The sequence below is a fragment of the Hyaena hyaena genome, unplaced genomic scaffold, assembly GCF_003009895.1.
Source record: "Hyaena hyaena isolate Hyena2069 unplaced genomic scaffold, ASM300989v1 scaffold_4, whole genome shotgun sequence".
Classification (NCBI taxonomy): domain Eukaryota; kingdom Metazoa; phylum Chordata; class Mammalia; order Carnivora; family Hyaenidae; genus Hyaena; species Hyaena hyaena.
In genome coordinates this window covers 8,515,797-8,536,942 of record NW_024080636.1, presented here as the reverse complement: position 1 = coordinate 8,536,942, position 21,146 = coordinate 8,515,797, and the positions used below count along the sequence as shown (strand labels likewise).

Here is a 21,146-nt window from a genome sequence, read left to right as displayed (position 1 = left end):
GAGGGATAGGAAGGGAAGGGTGGGGCTGTGTGGGAGCCCAGAGGAGGGCCTGGCCCTGGGCAGGGTGGTGAGGGCCTCGTACACCAGAGCATGGGGGGCCTTGGGTTGTAATTTCCTGGAGGTGGAGTGTCCCCTGTCCCCCTGCCCCCCTTCCTCCCGGTGCGGGGAAGTCCTCTCTGGCCAGCGTGGGGACGAGGACGTCCTTGGCTGCCACAGGCCTGCTTGCTGGTGCCCCTGTCTGGTGTTGTGACCCGAGCAGTTCTTCCCATTTCTGCAGTTGGGGGGCGCCGAAAGGGGCTGCTGTCAGCCTGCTGTCCACCGCCTTCCGCCTCTTTGCTTTTCTGTGTGGTGTTTCTGTGTTTTAAGACACCGGTGGAGGGGGTCGTTTGGGGTCGGTGGCATGCGTGTTCCACCAAGGAAGGAGGCGGCCTTCCTTGTGGCCTCAGAGCCCCTGGGTGCGGGTGGGTGACTTGGGTGTTGGGCAGCCCCCCACCCCCCCGGCCCTTTATGGGCTGGGCCCCGGGGTTTGCTCCCCGGGCTGCCCCGTCCGGTCCCAGGTTCCCAGTGCCGGGGGTCGGGAGGCCTGCGTCCGCGTGCGCGCCGTGGGGCCTCCTGGCTCCGCGGGCCTGGCAACGCCCCTTTCGCACGCAGACCCCGTGGCGCTCCGTGGTTGCCCTGGCCGGTTTGCGGGGCGGGTGCGGTCAGCGGCTCCTCCTGGGAGGGGGTCTGAGGCCGGCTTCCAATGAATTTTCCCAGCGAGAAAATGACGAGGAGATTCAAGCTGCCAAAGAGAAGCTGAAGTACTGGCAGCGGCTGCGGCACGACCTGGAGCGCGCGCGCCTGCTGATCGAGCTCCTGCGCAAGCGGGAGAAGCTCAAGCGGGAGCAGGTGAGGCCCTGGGAGGGTCCCTGGGCAGCGAGTGGGCCCGTGCGGTCTTCTGGGCGGCAGGACTTGGGGGCACGTCAGCCCCCGGCTGGGAGGAGGCGGGGGGCCAGGCGGGGGGGCGGTGGCGTGCGGGGCGGCCCGTGCCGGGGTTTTGCGGCGCCATGTGGGTTGCGCCTGGGTAAAGTAAAGACCTCGGGGGCAGTGGGCGCGAGGAGGCCGGGCTTCCGGTGGGGGAGGGAGCGAGACCGTGTGACCGAGGACCCTGTTCGCAGGTGAAGGTGGAGCAGATGGCCCTGGAGCTGCGGCTGACGCCGCTCACGGTGCTGCTGCGCTCCGTGCTGGACCAGCTTCAGGAGAAGGACCCGGCTCGGATATTCGCCCAGCCGGTGAGCCTGAAGGAGGTGGGTGCTCGCGCACGGGCGTCGGGCCGCCCTGCGGCTTCCCCAGCACCGTTAACGAGGTAGCGCGTATGCTTACTCAGCTCCCAGGTGTTGGTTTCTGTTGGACGTGTTAATTTTAAGTTATCTCACCTTAAGATAGTGAAGATGGGAGGTGAAAGTTAGTTGCTTCTTAGCGAGAACCTGGTGGTGGTTGGAGGCTGTGTGTCCCGATGAGCGCACCGGTTGCTGTGTGTTTGGTTTAAGGAGCTTGAGTGAGCAGAGCCCCTGGCAGGACGTGGGGTCTCGGGGTGGCACGTGTCAGCGCCGCCCCCAGCAGTGTGAGTCCTCGGTGCTGCGTGTGCGTGTGACTCACGTGTTCTGTCGCGGGTGTGTTGCTTAGGTAGGGTGAATAAGCATCCTTCTGTTTGTAAATGATTATTTTTCCTCCCTGAAATTAGGTACCAGATTATTTGGATCACATTAAACATCCCATGGACTTTGCCACAATGAGGAAACGGTTAGAAGCTCAAGGGTATAGACACCTCACTGAGTTTGAGGAGGATTTTAATCTCATTGTAGATAACTGCATGAAGTACAATGCCAAGGACACGGTGTTTTATAGAGCCGCCGTGAGGCTGCGCGATCAGGGCGGTGTTGTTCTGAGGCAGGCCAGGCGCCAGGCGGACAGCATCGGCTTCGAGGCGGCCTCGGGGATGCACCTGCCTGAGCGGCCTGCTGCGGCCCCTCGGCGGCCTTTCTCCTGGGATGACGGTAAGCACCAGCCCCGAGCGCAGGTGGGAGAGTGTTCTTCCCCGCAGGCTGTGTCCGTGAGGCCCGGCGGGGCTGGAGCGCGGGGCCGTGTGGGTGACCGCGCAGTTTCTAGTAGCTTTGTGAGGAAGGGGAAGGAATTTACTTTCTAGAGGCGTCTTTCACCTCGCACTCCTGAAGTACCGTGCTTTTAGCACATAATCAGTGTAGAAGTTACAGAGCCTATTTTTCACAGGTGTTTACTATTTCTTCACCACGTGCTGTGTATCTTGCACATCTAGCACGGTTCTGTTCAGAGCGGGCACATTTCAGGGGCCCAGAGAGACCCGTGTGGCCAGTGGGGACAGCCTAGGTCTGCCTGCTTCAGGCCAGGAAGCAGGTTAGTTGAGGGCTTGCACCCCGACTGGGCCTTGATCTCCTTCTGAGGATGATTGTGGCCAAGGAAAGGCCTCAGGAGTGGCCATGTGCCCGGCCCGCTGGAGCCCGGCCACCCAAGCCTCCGGGCACGGGCCTGGGCCTCAGGTGAGGCCCAGCGGTCTGTCTGTCTGTTTGTTTCTGTCCTTGAGGACAGGGGCCTGCCCCCGGGCCTTGCCCTGGCCGCCACGCTGCAGCCTCCCAGCGGCCTCCCTGGAACAGGAACGGGTTTGCGGGCCACCGCATGTCAGGTCTTCAGGAAGCGGGCGTGTGATGACCGTGGTGTTCCCTCAAAGTCCGACACCCAGGTTTTCACTGGGGGCAAGTTCACGGATGAGAGTTTCCTCAGCATCCGCGTGGGGAGATGGCTGAGCTAGCGGAACGCAGGTCACATCCAGTCTGCATGGGCACCGGCCACCTTCATGCTGGGCTGATGCCTACGGGTCAGGCCATTATCTTTGGGGCTTCAGAGGACATGAGTTTTGTTTATGTGAATATGTTTGAGGCTCTGTCACTCTTGAGGTGGTGCCGGAGACAGCGGCGCTGTAGCTGGCTGTTGTGTTTCGGGCGTTTTTCCTCCTTTCTCTGTGCTGAGGTCTCGACAGTCCTTGGTGAGGGCACGCTTGTTCACGGAGGAAGGTTCCCCTCCCGGTGCTCATGCCGTGGCTTCTGTCTCCCCTCCTCCCGGTTTTATCTTAGATCTGAAAAGTGGTTTCTTTTTTAGCCACCTTTCACTCATCTAAGGTAATTAGTGCTTTATAAATTTTTTTGTTCTGTTGAAGTTAAGAACCCTAGGGATTTTTGTAGTAAATGTGCCTGGAATTGAGAACCATCAGTGATGGTGCGGCCCAGTTTAGGAAAGCCACACAGTGGTCCAGGTCTAGAGAAGAGCTCAGACGGGAGCTGTGGCGGACAGGCAGATCGGGCAGCCCCAGGTTGGGCCCTCGCCCCGTCTGCACAGGTGGCCCCGGGCGTGTGGTCAGCAGAGCCCACCTCCCTTGGGGCGGCCCTGGCATGCCTCTTTCGGCCCGGCTGCTGGTCTTCACTAGAGAGTTCTGTTGGGGCGCCCTGGGAGAGGCGCTAGCCCTCCTCGGCGCCATGTCCCTGTGCGCCTGGCCGGCCAGCCACGGACATACAAGCTTTCCTCCAGGGGTCCCGACAGCCACGGGGTGAAAGCTGGTCTCCCCGTCGTGGGTTTGGAGGGAGTGTGAAGGGGCATGTGGGCCTCCCTGAGGCCGGGCCTGTGCTAGCGAGGTAGTTTCGGGGTGGGGGTGGGGGGCACTTGTGGCCAGTGACTGACCGTGTCCTTCGACTTCAGTGGACAGGTTGCTGAACCCGGCCAACAGGGCCCACATGGTCCTGGAGGAGCAGCTAAGGGAGCTGCTGGACAAGCTGGACCTCACGTGCGCCATGAAGTCCAGCGGGTCCCGGAGCAAGCGGGCCAAGCTCCTGAGGAAGGAGATCGCGGTCCTCCGGAACAAGCTGAGCCAGCAGCACAGCCAGCCCCCACCCGCGGAATCAGGTATTGGAAGCTTTGAAGAGGAAGGTGCTCAGCTGGGGCAGGAGACGGGGGAGGAAGGTAAGCACACGCTCAGTGTCCGGCTCTCCCACTGCCCGGCGTCCCCACCAGGCTCGCTGCCTGTTACAGTTGATGCCGTCTGGGCTGCATCTTGGCGTCTAGGCAGTCACAGAGCTGAAGACCCAGAATAAGCCCTTTTTACCAGCTTGTTCCTGAAAATCTATTTAAAAGGAGTGGTTTCGGCCTCGTACGCCCCCTAGAATGGGTGTAAGGTAGACACGGTTTATATGACAGGAGTGATGGTTGTTTGTATTGGTCAGAGCAGCTCTTGAGAGGCCGTGATGCCGCTGTCACGTGAATGCTCCCCTCTGATGGCCAGAGGGTGGAAGGTGACGCACATGCCGTCACCAGGGAGCAGGGAGCTGACCTGGAGCTGCCTCGTGGGCCTCCTGACATGTCACATGCCCAGCGGTGACAGCTGGCGACTTGAACTGGGTCGTATGTCTGGGAGAGGGACTGGACCTCGGAGACATTTCTGTAGATAGGAGGTAAATGAGAAGGAACGCATCCACCCAGTGCTAACGTGAACCTCAGCCCAGGTGGCTGCAGGTGGCGGGCCTTGTGCTCGGGACACACACTGTCAGTGCTTTGAGCACATGGAACCCGGTAGAAGCAGCCCCTTGCTGTTCTGCGCTTTCCTGGGGTTAGCGTCCGTGCAGGTCAGTGTTCCAGAAGGGAGGGCCCAGTGAGAATCCCGCATCAGCCTGCTGGCCGCTCGGCCTGGAGTCCAAGCTTCCTCTCTCGTGTCCAGATTTGAACAGCAAGGGCAGGGGTCAGGCACTTGCAAAGTTGTTCCCGTTTGCTCCTTGGAAAAGCATGTGCGTGTGCGGTGGGCATCTGTCGGCAGGCACACGGTTGCTGGTTGCGCGAGGCAGCACTAGCCCTCGAGCTCTTTCTCCTGGGAAGTGACCTCGTGTGCGTGTGGCTGAGAACTGAGAACTGTTTACACAGCTTCCCCCGGTTTCATACCTGGTTATTTCAGTTCACAGCGCCTCTGGCCAGGCCCCCCCAATGAGGGATGAGGACTCTAGACCCTCCCTTGTGGTGAAGGAGGGGCGTGGTCTTACTGGGACAGGAAGGGCAGGAAGGACAGTTCCGAGCACTTGCTCGCAGGGCCCTTGCCCCCTCCCCACCCTGTTGGCACCCGCATCGCCCTCGGGGCCCAGACCGGCCCCAGTCATTAGGCCTGGAGTGGGGCACACAGCTTCCTGCCCCCTGTCTGGCCCCCTCCCCTCCTGCTGCCTGAGCAGGCGCTCTGGCTGAGCTGGTCTTTTCCTCTTTGTGGAAAAACCACTCTTTGCACAAGTAACTCTGAAAAGAGTGAGTTGGGGGACAGCTTGTCAACCAGTCGTTCACCATCCTCGGGAGGCCTTGTCTGGACTCAGTGTCTTCCCTGGTCGTCCGGCCGTCTCGGCGCACAGCCCGGGTCCACCGGCAGGCGGGCGCCCCCCACTCCAGCCCACGGTTGTGGCTTCATGGCGCTCGGGTCATTCTGAAGGGAGACGCAGCGCTGACAGAAGGTGGCTTGGGGTCCGTGCGGAGCATCAGGCTCCTGTTGAAAGCGGGTGGACACACAGGGTGTGCTTGTGGCTGCTGGGAAGGCGCTGGGGAGGCCGAGGCCGCCTTCAGGGAGGCCCCGAGGGAGTGGCAGGGCGTCCCCCCCCCCCCCACAGAAGTGGGAGATGGTCAGAGCAGATCCTGTGAGCTGGGCTGGAGGGGGGCTCTCGATCCTTCCAGTAAGGCCAGAGCCGGGCGTCCTACGAGAGACCAGGTGCAAATTGTCGCGGAGGTCCACACGCGGTCCCCGTTGTCACTGGGCAGAGGTTATGCTTGGGCCAGGCCCGCCAAGGTGCCCCCCTCTGAAGATGGTGCCCGGGGCTGTTGCTCTGCTGGTGGCCCTTCCTCACCCCCCCACCCCCCATTTTGGGGCCAGAGCGCCTGCCGCAGCTCTCCGTGCCGCCTCTCGGCGCTGTCGTGGGAGCTGACGGCTCGGCTGGGCAGGCCCCATCGCCGTGGCAGTTCCCGTCGCCTGCTGGTGCTGTGTGGGCTGGGGCCGCTCTGAGCTTGGCTCCGGGTGGCCGACTGGGTGCAGGGCAGGAAGACCGCTGGCTGCGGGAGAACAGCCGTGGGCTGGCCGGCGCAGGGCTCTCGTGTCCCGTCGCTGGGATTTAGGTTGTGCTTTGAGCTCTGTCCCTGCGCGTCGAGACCGTGCGTCTGTCTTTCACTGAAGGCTCCCCAGGTTTGCCTCCGTGCAGCTGTGGTTCTGTGCAGCCGATGAGGCCGTGGTGGCTGGGCCCTGCTCTCCCCACAGTGACACCGGGGGCGAGGACCCCACCATGTTGGTGAAAGGTCCCCTTGGTCTGCAGTGTGCGTGTGTAGCCACCTCCCTCTGGGGTCACCAGGGGAGGAAGCCCGAGGCAGGGGTGCTGGTCGGACGTCTCCCCGAGCTCTCCGTGGCTTTGAGAGCTCCCCGCGTGGAGGCGTGGGGTCGGGTCTTCAGACTTGACGGCCTTGCTGTTGCTTTTCCAAAGTAGCTACTTCCAAATCGGCATCCCGAGCGGGGGGGCTGTCGCGGCATCATGAACGCGTGGAGTTTCAGACGCTCATGCTCAGGTTTACAAACTCAGAATTGAGTAGTGTAGTTCTTTCTAGGAGGTAATTGAGCATTTCTCGTATGTAGGAAGATGACATAATTGTTAGCAGCCAGTGGCTTTTTATAAGAATATTTTTGTTATTTTTTTAAAAGTTGGTTTATTCATATAGGGAGAGTGTGAGAGAGAGAGAATGTAAGCGTAGAGCCCAACTGAGGGTCGAACTTGTGAACCATGAGCTCATGACCTGAACTGAAATCAAGAGTCGGACGTGTGACTGAGTCCCCAGGCGCCCCACGTTTGTATTTGTTACGTGGGTCCTCACTGGGACGCCGCCTCCCAGGAGCTGTTGACCAGCGGGGCGTTGGCCGGCGGGCGCAGGGGGTGCTGCGGGCACGGGTGCTGTCTTCTCACCTTACAGATGAGGAAAGTGAGGCTGGGGGCTTCGGCGACCTGCGTGGGTCTCCCAGCTGGAGGTGGCGGTGTTTGTACCTGGTCACCTGAGTAGCCCTTGACCCCTGGCCCCATCTGCCTGCCCCGTTTGTGCCCCGGAAATGCTTCCAGTGAGCTGCCCAGGCCAACCTCAGAGCAGGGACGGCGGCCGAGCGGAGCGGTCGGGGCCGAGCCCCAGGCTGTCTTTGGTAGAAGGAGGGGTGGGGAGGCCCCTCTGTGAGGCCTCGACCTTGGCGTCCGGCGAGGGGCACGAGGGAGGAGAAAGCCCGGTGCGGGCCGAGGTGAGAGGCAGGAGAAGGTGTGGGGGACCTGGGCCGTCCAAGGCCGTGTGCGTGTGGCCGAGGACGTGGGCACCAGGGGTGGTGCTGCCCAGGCGGGAGCAGGCGGGCCGGGGGCTGAGCCTGGATGGGGAGTGCCAGCTGGTAGCGTGGAGATGGCCGGCGAGGGAGGGACGGGAGAGCCTGGCGAGGGATGGGGCCCCCTCGGCCTCCAGCAGCCGCCGCCTGGTGTTGCCGTGGCCGCACGCCGGCCGCAGGGATGGGGCAGGCGCTCTGGTGTGGGGTCGGATGGGGAGAGGCTGGAGGCAGGGACGGGAGGTGGCAGGTGAGCCGAGGTGGGGGTGGTGGTGGGGGGCTGGCGGCGGAGGCTTCTGGCGAGAGTGCCTGCCTGGCCTCAGGTCCCGGCCCTCCAGGTCTGGTTTGCTCAGTCCCCCGGGGGGTTTGTAAATGCCGTTTTCCTGAACCTGTTGGTGACTTTGAAGCGACGAGCGGGAGGGCTCTCCCCCCAGGCCGGCGTGCTGCGTGGTTCACTGCCGTGGAGCGTGGCTTTCTGCCGAGGAGACACTCCCGCAGTGTTGGGGTCACCTGTGACGTGCCTGTCCAGCTTCGAGTGGCCCCGCGGAGCTGAGGCACCTGTCCTATTACTCAGGGAGAATTCTCAAAACATTTGCTCTGAGGCAGAAGCGGAACTTAGGAGCTGGGTAGCTTTCTTCTTCCAAAATGATTGGATTTAATATACTAACTTCAGTTTTTTCAAGTGGCCTGGGGCCAGTTTGCAGGCCCAATACGTTAAAAACTATACCTAGTGATAGTATATTGACTTAGGAGCAGGAGCTGGTGAGTTGTTTTTCTTGGTTTTATGTCACGTGTCTCGTGGCCCCGAGCAGTGGCTTGTCCTAGAGGCTGCGCCCCTGCTGGCTGGCCCACCGCGCCCCCAGGGCCTCCCCTCTGGGCACTCGAGGCCGGCAGACCAGCCTCCCAGGGCCAGGTGACTGTTCTGAGGGCTTTTCCGACTTCTCATTTTTGTGTTAGTAGTTTTAAGAAGCCTTTTAAATGAGGCTACGGTAGTCTTCCAGAAACTTTTTATTTTTAAAGTCAGATCCTAGAAAAACTGCCCACATTAGAGCGTTCAGAGCGCGGCGTGGAAGGTAGAGCGTCTGGAGAACTGGTTAGGGGGGCGGTGGTCTCCTGCTTCCGTGAGCCGCTGCCTCCACTCGCCACTCATCAGAGGGGCTTCCTCCTCAGCCTGGGACGCCCTGGTCAGAAACGACACGGACACGCTCGTGTCCTCCAGTTTGACCGCGTGGCCCGGGCCGGGGCTGCGTGGGCGTGCCCCGTTAGACCCTCCCCTAGTTAAGGGAGACGTGTTTCTTCCTCAAGGTAAGTGAACTTTTGGTTGCGGAAAGTGTCATGAACGTGAGTGATGTGTTACTGCCGACATATGGGAAGGAGTTGTTCACGGTCGTTTTCAGAGAGTAACTTTTTACCCCTGTGCCCGGACCCAGGGGGCCAGGCCGCCTCAGGCTTCGGTGCTAGGGAGGCGCACACAGTGTGATCCGGCGGGCCCTTCACTGCGTGCAGACAGGATGTGTGATGCTGTGTTTCCTTAATTGAATTAGTGTTTTGGTGGACTTCACATTTATAGTAAGTTTTATAATAGATTTTATAATTATCAGTTTTCAAAAATCACTTTATTTATAATTTTTTCAGGAGATAAATCTCCCCCTAAACTTGAACCATCAGATGCATTACCTCTTCCTTCAAACTCGGAGACTAATTCAGAACCACCAACCCTCAAACCAGTAGAACTGAACCCAGAGCAGAGTAAACTATTCAAAAGAGTCACATTTGATAATGAATCACATAGCACTTGCACTCAGAGCGCACTGGTAATCGGACACCCTCCAGAGCCCACCCTCGCCAGTAGTGGCGATGCGCCGGCGGCGGCGGCCTCCGCGGTGGCGGAGCCATCAAGCGATGTAAACAGACGCACTTCTGTTCTCTTCTGCAAATCGAAAAGTGTAAGCCCCCCAAAGTCTGCCAAGAACACTGAAACCCAGCCAACTTCTCCTCAGCTAGGGACCAAAACCTTTTTGTCTGTAGTCCTTCCGAGGTTGGAGACTCTTCTGCAGCCAAGAAAAAGGTCGCGGAGCACCTGCGGCGACTCCGAGGTGGAGGAGGGGTCCCCGGGAAAGCGCCTGGACACAGGTAAATGCCACGGAGCGCCACGGCGCCGCCTTCTCTCCCCCAAGGTCTCGCGGAATGGCTGGGCCGGGCCCCCGGCCCGTGTTTGCAGTTGACCATCCAGGGGCCTCTTTGCCCCCAGACGAGAAGCCAGCCGCTGCGGCGTCCGCGAGGCTGGGTCTGCCCGGCATCGTTTCGCACATGGTGTGCGTCCCGGGAACCCGGTGGCGCGTGAGCGACCGCGTCTGGTTATGGAGCCTGCCCGGAGGGACGAGCATGGGGGGGGGGGGTTGCGGTGGCACGTGCCTGGGGCTCCGCGGGGTCGGCCCTTGGGCTCCGGGCGTCCCTTTGGGCAGTTACTCAGAGCACATGGTGACGTGTCTCACTGTTCTGTGGCCCTGTGGGCGTGTGTAGGGAGAGGACCACTGTCTGCGGGAATGACATGGGGTCGTGTGTTTCGCGTCCTGCTGAGTTCTTGTGACTTCAGTCTGTTCGGTTCACCAGGAGGTTCCCGTCCACGGGCTGTAACGGTAGTGCTTTCAGGGTCCCCCCCGTGCCCGGCTGAGGGAGGCGGTCCTTGTTCTGGCACAGCCTCTGTGTCCCCCTGCCCCCCAGCCCATGAAAGCCGAGGAGGCCCTGCCCCAGTTCTGCCAGACGACGGTCATCCTTGTGGTGTGTGGCACTGGCTGTGCCTCTGACGCCTCCTCCTGGAGGTGCGACTGGACGTGCTTGTCCTCTGGGCTCTTGCTGTGGACCGAGGCGGGGGACCGAGCTGGAGACCGAGGCCCGGGACAGAGGCGGGGGACCCAGGTGGGGGACCGAGCTGGAGACTGAGGCCCGGGACCCAGGCGGGGGACGGGGGTGGGTGGATGGAGCCGGAGACCGAGGCAGGGGACTGAGGCCAGGGCCATGGGTGCTGGTCCACCCATCACGTAGAGATGCGGGAGCGCCTTGTGTTGGCTGCCCGAGGTGTCGGGGGGGGGGGTTTCCGTTGTGGACGAGGGGCTCCCCTTCCTGCTCTGCAGCACACAGTGTGATTCTTTTGTTGCCCAGGTGATTGCTTATAAATTCTATTTTGACGGCGGTTCTAACTAATTTTATAGAAATTCTGTATTCAGGTGCTTATATTTTGACGGGTCTGTATCAAGCCGGTTCTTTGAAAATAATTTGTTAAAGCCTGTTTTGTTTCTGAGCAACGTGCAGCCGCGTGGGGGTCTCATGGGTGTGAATGGAGCTCATCTCCTGCTTGCGGCGCGAGGAGGGAGCCGGAGCGTGCTGGGCGCAGGGGCCGCAGGGGCCGCAGGAGCCGCGCTGTTGGGGGCGTGGTCTCGTGTGGCCGGGCCGGGGTCCCCCCCACCCGTGACTGCCGCCGCCCCTGGCCTCCCACCGTGGGTGGGACTCCACCTGCCTGGTGGCCGCGCGTTCGGGGGCTTGCTTCCCGGGCACCTCACCAAACCCCTCCTCCGGCTGGTGGCGTCCGAGCGGGCCGCGCAGGAGCATCCAAGAGTGGGCCGCGTGTGCGTCTGCGGCGGCGCCCTCCAAGCCTGACTGACGCCGGGGTGTTTGCTTTCTTGTTCCAGAGTGGCAGTAGATACAGCGGACGCGCGACGAGCCCTGTCGCCCTCCCGTGTGGCCCGGGAGTCTTAGTAGCACTAGGACCTGCTCCGCACGTGGGCCTGACGCTGCCCGTCCGGCTCCCATTTCTGGCTGCACCTCACCTCCGCCTCCTGTGCCCTCTGCACGCCCCGGACCGCTCTCTCCGAGTGGTGCTCTTCGCCATCTGAGGACTCGAACTGTCTGAACCTTCTGATTTTTCCAAAGATCCATCCATGTGCTCTGCCTTGTAGGGGTTTCTGGCGTCCCACGGCACGCCGCAAGGTTTCCGCGTTAGAGCGAACACAGATGCCTCCGTTTGCAGACTGTCGGCCCCTGGGGGCCCGCTGCTCTCCGGCTGTGGGCGGCACCTCGGGCCGGGGTTAGAGTCCCGGACTCTGCTCTTCCGGGGCCTGTGCCCCAGCTTCCTCCTCCCGACGCGTCTGCGGTTCCCTGACCGGGCTGCCTCTTACCTGCTCCCGGCCTCTGCTCCTGAGACTCCTGCTGCGTGCACGTGGTGTGTGTGCGCGAGAGACGCAGACAGTCGGGGAGAGAGAGGCAGGCACAAGAGACAGACAAGGAGACAGAGACATAGAGACAAAGACAGTCAAAGAAACAGACACAGAGACAGAGGAACACAGAGATGAGGAGAGACAGTCAAGGAGAGAGACAGAGACAGACAGAAAAGGAGAGAAACAGGGAGAGACACAGAGACAAAGACACAGAGACAGAGACACAGAGACAGAGACACAGAGACTGAGAGGGAATTGTGTTCATCCTCAGGCTGCTCAGGGCAGCGTCCCCCCCACCCCCACCCCCGTCAGACTAAATGGCTTTTTCGCTGTTTTCCAGGTTCTCACTCTAACTACTAACACGCTGGGTAGCTCACTCTTTGGATCCTAATTATTTTCTCTTGTTCATCTCGGCCCGGAGTTCTGCTAAGCGGTCGTTGGGGACGCAGAAAGGTCGCTGCATCCTTGTGTTCCACGTAATTCTCGTGGAGGACGCTCGAGCACCTGTTCAGCCACCTTCCAACCCAAAGCCCACACACCAGCACGCCGAGGAGCTGTGCCCCGCCCCGCCCGCCCCCTCCTGTAAGTCCCAGCCAGACGCCCCCGGGAGGAGCGGTGCAGGCGCTGCGCGGGCCACAGCCGGCAGGGACCGGCCCCGTGGGTAGGTGTGAGCGATGCCGACGGCGGCCGTAGAGCCGGGGTGCTCCGCGAGCCGGCAGCACCTGCCAGTGACGTATGCGGACAGAGGTTCTGACCCCGCCTTCGGCAGGCGCGGGACGGGCCCGAGAGGACCAGGGACCGGGCGCAGGCGTGGCACATGACCTGGCCGGAAGACGTGTGCCTCCCTCGCCTGTTAGCATCTTTCTTTCCCGGGTTTCTACCTGGTCTCCCTCCTCCCCTTGCTTCTCTTTCCCTTCCTTCCGCTGCAACCCCCAGGGGGGATTGAGTGAGCCTGGGGGCCAGGGGGGTTCGAACCGGTCCCTGGCCGCCATGCCCTCCGCCGCAGCAGCAAGCGGAGTCCTGCCACGTGGCCTGGAGGCATCCCCGGGAGCCTTCCCGGCCGCGGCTGCATCTTCGAGGGGGTGGTCTGGGCACACGCAGGGCAGTTGGGATCTTATTTGCGGTGTTTTTGTGGAAAGATTGAAAAATGCACAAAAATGCAGTCTGTCATCTGTAGGGAAAATAAAGACATGGAGACAGGACAGCAGAGGCCCCAGCGCCCGAGGAGGCTGAGCACCCTCACTGGGCCCACTCTGCCTCGGGCTGGTCCCGCGTCGCACCCGGATTGTCCTGTGTGGGGAGCCAGGCAGTCGGGGTGGTGGCGGGGAGAGTGCCCACGTCCGCGCCGCGCGGCCCAAGGTGGACAACAGTGAGTGCGGCCCACCCTGCTCGTCTGCCTCTCGCCGGGTGCCGGCCAGAAGGTTCCTTAAGGAGCAGTGTGGCTGTGGCAGGTGTGGGCCTCGGCTGCGTCTCCCCGGGGAGGGGGGCCACCAGCGGCTTCTCGCCGCCTGGCTGACGGGAGCCGTTCACAGCGGAGCCCGCGGCCTCCGGAAGCTGCCTCGAGGGCCTCATCTCTGGCGCTGCTGGTCAGCCATCTCGGGGCTTCCGGGGATCCCCCTCCCCCTGGGGCCCGGCCCAGGTGCGCCCTGGGAAGGCCTCGACGGGGCGGGGCGTGGCCGGGTGCCTGTGGGCAGAGATGTTCAGTGTGTCTCTTGCCTCCTAAGAGGTCCGCATGAGGCCCTGGTCTCGGGGCTTCGGCAGAGTCCGCAGGGTGCGGCCGCAAGTGCTGAGGGCACTGGCTGCCTCCAGATGCCACCTTGTCTTTCAGTGTGGTTTTCGTAGGGCACGGACTTAATGGCGTTGATAAAAAGACTTGTTGAAGTGGTTGCTCAAAGTAGGTTTGAGCGTGGGGCTCGGGCTCCGTGTGGATGCCTGCTGCTTGCAGATGACGCGTGGGCCCACCTCTGTGCTGTTCCCCCAAACCTGATGTCAGTGCAAGTCCCTGCGGGGTCTCTGGGGCGGGGCTGGTGGGCTCCCTGGGCCGCAGCTGGCAGGAGGGGCCTGTTTGCACAGGGATCAGGGCCAGAGACAGGTAGGGGGGGGGCCTGGCGCGCCTGGGCTGCGATGAGGGCGCCGGGCCGGGCAGCCTGCCACTGGCCTTGTCTGTGGTGCCTGCCGTCTAGGAGGTGGTCAGTGACGTCTCCTGGGCAACGGGAATTGCTGTGTAGGACAGTAGTCGCTGTGGATGTGTGTGTCCTCCTGGGTCCCGAGGGAGGTGGAGGGAGACGTGGCTCGTTGTCTGGTTTCTCAGGCTGAGGCTGCCCCGCGTTTGCATGTGCCCCGTAGCGTCACTCGGGGAGCCTGGCTTCGGGGTGTTCTCTCCACGCATGCCGCACATGTGCCGTCCGTGCCGCCTGCTCATCACAAGTGCAGCCAGGTTTGTGCTTTGGTTCCGTGGGTGCCGGGCGTCCTTCCGCCATGGCTGCCGCTGCTCAGGCTCCTGGCCTTTGCCAGGTGCGCTCTGGGCGCCGCCCGCTCCTCTTGCGCTTCCGGGAGACCTCGCGGGACAGGCAGAGGCCCCTCGTGGAACTCTTCCCCGCCCCTGGCGCCCGTCGTCGTCGTCGTCGTCGTCGTCCGTTGTCGTCTGGGCCCCGCCCGCTGCAGCTGTCCGCGGAAAGGCCCAGCTCTGCCGGCGGAAGCAAAGACACCCCAGGAGGTCGATGGGGGTTGGACGGCAAGTGAGGCCGCCGAGAATCGCTAGGCCTCGGCTCCAGGTCGATCCTCTAGAGGTGGGGCTTTGTGGCCGTGCCTTCTGGCTGCCTGGACGGTCGCCACAGGGTGTGTCTGCACCAGCCAGCTGGGTGGCCTCCCCCGGGGGCTCAGGCAGTGGCCTCACAGCCTCACGGGTGCTGGGCGCTGGGCACGCACCTGCCAGACAGTGGCCCCTTCTCTCGGACCTGGAATCTGCCTCCGGGGCTCCCTCCTTTTTTTTTTTTTAAACATTTTATTTCTGAGAGAGAGAGAGAGACAGCGTGAGCAGGGGAGGGTCAGAGAGAGGGGGAGACATGGAATCTGAAACAGGCTCCAGGCTCTGAGCTGTCAGCACAGAGCCCGACGCGGGGCTCGAACCCACGAACCGTGAGATCATGACCTGAGCCGTAGTCAGACGCTTAACCAACTGAGCCCCCCAGGCGCCCCCGGGGCTCCCTCCTTCTGTCCGTTTGTGTGGCTTGGGCAGCCTGTCTCTGACTTGCCCGCCTCCGAGTTGGGGTCTCTGCTCTCGGGGACATGCTGCCTTCTGCACCTCCTGAGACCTGTCGGCCTCAGGGGACGCTGGGGGTCACTCTACCTCTTCCCGGTCTCCTAGCCTGCTGGCGAGTGTGGCTGGTGTGGCTCCCGGCCCCAGGACGTTTGCGCAGCTGCTGTATTTTCTGGGCCCGCGAAAGCCCCGGCTCCGCAACCGCGGGTTCTGCTAGGTGAGTTAGCGAAAAATAGGAAGTTTTCTGTAAGGCGGGTGACGTTAAGTCTAACAAGCGGAGCCACACGTCTGATGAATTTACGTCAGGAAGACGCGGTTTCCATCTGTGAGCGGCAGCGCCCAGCCACCGCTTGCACTTAATTTCTTAGCCGCTGTCAAAGGCTGTTCACCGCCCTCATTTAAGATGTGTCCTCGTCACTGAGAAAACACAGAGAAGCACATAAAGCAGGTGAGAGAACCCCGTAATCTGGCCTCCTCCCTCAGCACGCTTCTGCAGGGTCGGATTTAACTTCTTTAAGGCATGGCAACGGTATGCTTTTTGGGGGAGAGAAACATACGTGACCGTCCGGCTGTGGGACGCAGAGGGCGCGGCCTGCCTCCCCGTCCGCCTGCCCTGGTGTCGCGGGCGGACGCGTGGGCACACGGGTGCTGTTTCCTGACGAGAGGCTGGGCTGTTCTGGAGGAGCGGTTTGGCTCTGAGACGTGCCTTGGTGTTCACTCACTCCCCACATCCCTAGGTGATAGGTTTGGTTCTCTCCCTCGGGTCGCGGGAAGGCCGGGCGTGTGGCTGCCCCCGTGGGTCGCAGGCCCCGCCGCGTGCTGGTCGCTGGCCGCGCTTGGGGATCGGGGCGGCCCCGGCTAACGAGGGAGCATTTTCTGCTTCGAGAGTCTTGAGGGAGTGAGGTTCTTGTGCTCCCGGCAGCGCCCCGCGAGCGAACCTGCTGGTGGTGGAGGCGTCCCCGTTCGGGGAGGGACTGGTCCCCCAGCGGCAGGGGCTGGTCCGCCCGGGCTGGGGAGCAGTCGCTGCACGCTCTCAGCCCTGTGAGCCCATTGGACGTTTGTCTTTCCCGGGAAGGGCGCCGTCTTCTGGCCTGTGTGCTCCGACCTCTGAGCGAGACGCGTCGCGAAGCACTCGTGCGTCTCCTGTGTCGGCACCGGGGGGGGGGGGGGGGGGGGGGGTCCAGGGAAGACCTGCTACGCGCCTCGGACGGGGAGAGCTGTCGTGCGCCGTGGGCCCCGGGGTGCTGAGCTCAGGCACCCGCGTGCATGTGTTGCAGGTCTCACCAATGGCTTTGGGGGTGCGCGGAGTGAGCAGGAGCTGGGGGCCGCCCCGGGGAGGAGAGCCGCGCCCCGACGACGCTGCGCCTCGGAGTCTAGCATCTCATCCAGCAGCAGCCCGCTCTGCGACTCCAGGTGGGCACGGCTTGGGGGCTGCTCCCACCCCCCCATCCCTGCCACCCTGTGCCTGCTCCCCAGGAAGAGGAGGTGTGACCACAGAAAAAATTAACAGATTTTCAGTCTGTGGTTAGGGTTATTCTGTCTTTTGCTCCCAAGGTCTTTCTGTACTGGAAGGGGAAGCACGGCCCCGCCGGTCTGCCCCGTGGAGGCCCCTTTGTAACTGGGGCCCCGTGTGGGTTACCGTGGGGCCCCCCGCCCAGCTCGGGGGCCACCACCAGAGGGCGGGCAAGGGACAAAGCTTTGTGACCCCGCTTGCTCTGCTTCCCGAAGCTTTAGCGCGCCCAAGTGCGGCCGGGGCAAGCCCGCCCTGGTGCGCAGGCACACGCTGGACGACCGCAGCGAGCTGCTCTCCTGCATCGAGAACGGAAACTACGCCAAGGCGGCCAGGATCGCGGCAGGTGAGCTGCCTTCCTCCGTGGCCGCAGCGCCCCCAGCTGGCCGCCCAGAGGGCTCCGGCTCTCCGCCTCCTGGGCCTCCATCCTGGGCTATCTGTGGGAGTCCTCCACCCCCCGCCCCCGATGAGGGCAGTGACAGTTTTGATCTGCAGTTTGTCATTTTTTGCATGGAATACTCCGTTCCTCTGTGCAGGCCGCCCGCACCTGACGTTAGGCTCGCCTGTCATTTGCAGCCGAATGTGGGACCCTGGGGGGCGGTGGCTCCCCCCATTCCAGCACCTGGAGGAGCACCGAGGACGGGCTGGTGCTGGCTCGTCAACGGGGGCAGGGGAGGGGGCCCTCACTGCGTAAGGAGTTGTGGGCCGTGGGCTGGGCCAGCTCTTCACTCACTGCGTCCGTTCTCTCTGCCCAGAGGTCGGTCAGAACAGCATGTGGATTTCCACTGACGCCGCGGCCTCTGTTCTAGAGCCTCTGAAGGTCGTGTGGGCCAAGTGCAGTGGCTACCCCTCGTATCCGGCCCTGGTGAGCCTTGGGGTCGCGAGCCGTGGGGGTCCATGGGGTTGCCCTTTGGGGAGCCAGGGCACTGAGCGGTGCGGCCGTTGTCCCAGGCCCACGGCTGTCCCGCTGCTGCTGTGGGGACAGGTGTCCCGTGAGTGCCCGCTGAGAGAGGCCCGTGCAGGGTGTCGGTGTTGGGGGGGCTCCTTCAAACCCCACCTCGAGGTGGGCCCCGAGGAGAGAACTCCTGGGGCGCGGTGCATGGGTGCTCAGATGTGAGCCACATGTGTCCTCCCTCGGCAGATCATCGACCCCAAGATGCCTCGAGTGCCGGGCCACCACAACGGGGTCACCATCCCGGCCCCGCCGCTCGATGTGCTCAAGGTCGGCGAGCACATGCAGACCAAGGCTGAAGAGAGACTATTTCTCGTTCTCTTCTTTGACAACAAGAGAAGTTGGTGAGTGCGGAGCCCAGGGACTGGGCTGGCGCCACGTGTGTGGGGCGTGCGTGGGCCGAGGGCCTCGTGCAGGGGCCGCAGGGCTCCGACCCCTCCTGGGCGAGCCGCACGTGGAGACGCGTGTGCACCCTGGGCTCTGCTGCTGGCCCAGGCCCAGGCCCTTCACCGCTTGTCTGCGTGGGTCTGCGCAGCGCCCTGGGCCGTTAGCCTCCGGACCCCAGCGCCTCCCCGAAGTCTTCCCTGGGTTCTGGCGCTGCCCCCGAGCACTCATGAGAGGCGGGTGGCTGCGCCCCCGTTTCCGGCTGGAAGCCCCCTGCGCCCAGGTGATGGGCCCAGGTGATGCCGGCACAGGCTGGCTGCCCCCAGGACTGCGGCCCTTGCTGCGCCTGAAGCCAGCTCCGGGGTGCGGGCCCTCCGGGCACCCGAGGTGCCGCCGGATTGGGGTGTGAGCTGCCCCGTGCCCCGACACACGCTCCCCCTCAGACCCGGTGGGGTCCCAAGCCTGCCTTGCCCAGTCCGAGGCCACTCGGCTGCCCCGCCTGCCAGTCCCCTGCCCCCCGCCCCCCCCTCGCCTGCCTGCACGTGCAGCGTGTGTGCGGCAGTGCGTGCGTCTGCGCGTGCCCGTTGCCGTGTTCCTGTGCGTGTTGCACGTGACCCTGGGTGGCACTCAGGGAAGGTGGAGGCTGCTGGGGGGGGCCCCCCTCCGCCCCCTCCTCCCGCCAGGGTCCAGTGGCCCCGTGGGGAGTGCTGTGGATGAGGGGTGGGGACGACCTGAATTTCACGCCTTCCCTGAGCCCCCAGACCCTTCCCGAGCCTGCAGTGGTGGGGGGCGGGGTTGGGCTGCGGCCCCTGCCCACAGCCCAGAGGCCGGGGCGGGCTGGCCGGTGGGGCCGCCCCTTGGGTGGGGGGCTTCCAGGGCCGGAGCCTGTCTTCCCGCCTTGCCTCGGCTGGGGGTGCCCGCTGCTCTGCCTCACAGGGGGCGCGGGGGCCGTGCGTCCAAGCAGCTGTGCGGGTGGCCCTGACCGTCCCGGCTTCGCTCTTTTCAAAAGGCAATGGCTCCCCAAGTCCAAAATGGTCCCCCTCGGCATGGACGAGACCATCGACAAGCTGAAGATGATGGAGGGGCGGAACTCCAGCATCAGGAAGGCCGTGAGGGTCGCCTTCGACCGCGCGATGAGCCACCTGAGCCGCGTGCACGGGGAGCCCACCAGCGACCTCAGCGACATCGATTGACCTGCCGCGTCCCTGTGGCCTTGTCCATAGTGTGGATAAGCTGTACATGCGTGTAGATTGTTCCAGACTTAACTTATTCTGATTTCTAGGCCTGGTTCTTTAAGTCCCCCCGCCCCCCTCCCCGGGGAGGGCAGGCTTTGTTTCCAAGTTCTCTGTGAAACCGTCCCCGTCTGGGCACTCTGTGAATGGCGCGGGCGGGTCTGCCCAGCTCCCCGCCGTGCCCGCCACGGGTCATGCCGGAGGCTGCCGCCTGCATCACTTTCTTTGATCTGTAGCTTTTTTTTAAAGACTTTTGAATGTTTAATAATTTTGTAAATCATACTCTTTACACGGAGTACCACTATTTAATAAGACGGGATGTAAATTTACAATGACAAATGTGTATTTTAAGAAAGAAAATGACATTATTTTGAATGGTACTTTGTGGAAAGAGGTGGAGAATAGATCTATGCTGTGTACATCACTTGCAAATCACCAAAAACACTCCGCGCCTCCCCGTGGGGCCGGGGCAGGCGCCCCCTCCGGTGTTGCGTCCTCACCACCCTGTCTGCCCCCTGCCTCTGCCCGTCTGCCCCAGACTTCCACGGGTGTGCCTCCAGCGGGTTTATTTATTGTAGAAAGTGTATTCATTTGCTTTATAACGAAAAATAAATTTGCAAAAGTATATTGATATGCATTTTTATACAGGCGCAGACGGACCGGCTTGCGGGCGCGCAGGAGGCGGTGTTTGCTGTGTAAATGACTCTGGCTGCGTGTTCTTTGATTTTGTAACTTGTAATCTTTTGTTTACAACGAGGGGCTTTCTGTAACTTGTTTTAATTTAGAACACTTTGGTAGCAATAGAAACTTTGGATACATTTTTGTATGGTACATGTGATGTATATAGAATTAGTACTTTATTTTTATTTTTAAGAGGTAAAGCATTATGTTAGGGGAAAGGTAGGGTGGGTTTCCAAAAGATGCGGTTTTTATATTAAAAAATAAAGTCAAGATTCAGATGGTGTGGCCCTTTGATTCCTCCATCACTAGGAAGCCGGGTGGGCTCGGGGCCGGCGGGGGGTGGTCAGGTCCCGGGAGCCTGTCTCCAGCCATCTCACTGAGGCACGTGACATGCCTTCATGTTAAAATTGTCATGGATGGCATTATTTGTTATTTTATCTAATCATATTTTTGTTTCAAACTGGTAAGTTTTAAAAATTTTTTTAATGCCTCCCCCCCTTCCGTCTCCATGGTTTGTATCATCTCCATAGAAACTTGAAAAAATAAAACGTCTTCCTTTGATAGTCTCGCCTGTGCTTGACAGACGCCGTCTACCTGCGGTGCCGCCCCCGGGCCTCCGGGGGTTTGCCCCTAGGACTCCCACCTGAGCCCCGAACCTCGGCTCTGCCCTGCCCCCCGCCCTGCCCGCTGCTCCCGCTCCCGGTCATGCTGGAGGTCCCCAGAGTCTGAGCAGACGGAGCTTTTGTTAGTAGCATCATCTGGGGTGACTCTTGCCTCCTGGTACATGGCCGGTCGCCTGGGTCAGGCAGCAGGGGTGGCAGGGAGGAGGGCAGAGCGTCCCCACCCCCACCCCCACCCCCACCCCCACCCCGGGCGCTGCTCTGGAGCTTTCATTAGAAGCCAGCCTGCCGCCCGGGGCCCTTCCCGGGGCCTTAGAGACCGGGCCGGGGGAGGTGGGGGGCTCCTTTCCGCCCCCACTGGAGCTGGCACGTGCGTCCCCTTGGGGCTCTGCCGGGCCACCTGGGAGCGGCCCGCTCTGCACCCACTGGAAGGGGGCCATCTGCTCGGTCCCAGGTCACCCGGGTGGTTGCCCCCCTGCCCCCACGGGACCACCCCCAGGCAGCGCTCTCTGGCCTGGGCTCATTCGATCTCCTGGGGGGCCTCCTTGGAAGCTTGCTCGGCTCTGAGCTCCCCGGGCGGGCATGGCTGTGCTGGGGCCCAAAGCTGGGGCTGAGCGGGGGGCTGGCGGCGAGTGGCTGCCCCGGGCGGAGGGCGCTGTGTGGGGCCTTCCGGACCCCGCTGCCCATTTCGATGAAGCACCAAGGGGCCCTGGGCTCATGTGGCTCATGTGGCTGTGGCTTATTCTCCGCTCCCCCCGCCCCCTTTTTGAGCTGTTTTACAGCATAGGGACAAGGTGTCTGTTCCCTCCCCGGGTTTATGAAAACGGGATCCGGGCGTTCACGTTCTCCAGCACTCGTTACCTTGTTACCG

At 62.3% G+C, this 21,146-nt stretch overlaps 1 protein-coding gene across 7 annotated transcripts in view; it reads left to right on the top strand.

Moving 5' to 3' along the window:
- The window catches only part of BRD1 (bromodomain containing 1), a 42,284-nt gene extending 22,349 nt beyond the window's left edge, over positions 1 to 19,935 (top strand). Inside the window, exons 4-13 of one of the 7 annotated variants that reach the window (XR_005528896.1) lie at positions 757 to 888; positions 1,158 to 1,286; positions 1,724 to 2,036; positions 3,766 to 4,026; positions 9,059 to 9,369; positions 9,452 to 9,556; positions 16,174 to 16,309; positions 16,625 to 16,752; positions 17,162 to 17,271; positions 17,548 to 17,640. Coding sequence is in view for 6 of the 7 variants with exons in the window: in XM_039235082.1 (XP_039091013.1) it covers positions 757 to 888; positions 1,158 to 1,286; positions 1,724 to 2,036; positions 3,766 to 4,026; positions 9,059 to 9,556; positions 16,174 to 16,309; positions 16,625 to 16,752; positions 17,162 to 17,271; positions 17,548 to 17,702; positions 18,752 to 18,935 (2,046 nt within the window). In the remaining variant the exon portion in view is untranslated. Of the gene's footprint in view, positions 1 to 756; positions 889 to 1,157; positions 1,287 to 1,723; positions 2,037 to 3,765; positions 4,027 to 9,058; positions 9,557 to 16,173; positions 16,310 to 16,624; positions 16,753 to 17,161; positions 17,272 to 17,547; positions 17,703 to 18,751 lie in introns of those variants that run through there. The other 6 variants (XM_039235088.1, XM_039235082.1, XM_039235108.1 and 3 more) reach the window with 6 other exon arrangements.
- The last annotated feature ends 1,211 nt before the right edge of the window (positions 19,936 to 21,146 follow it).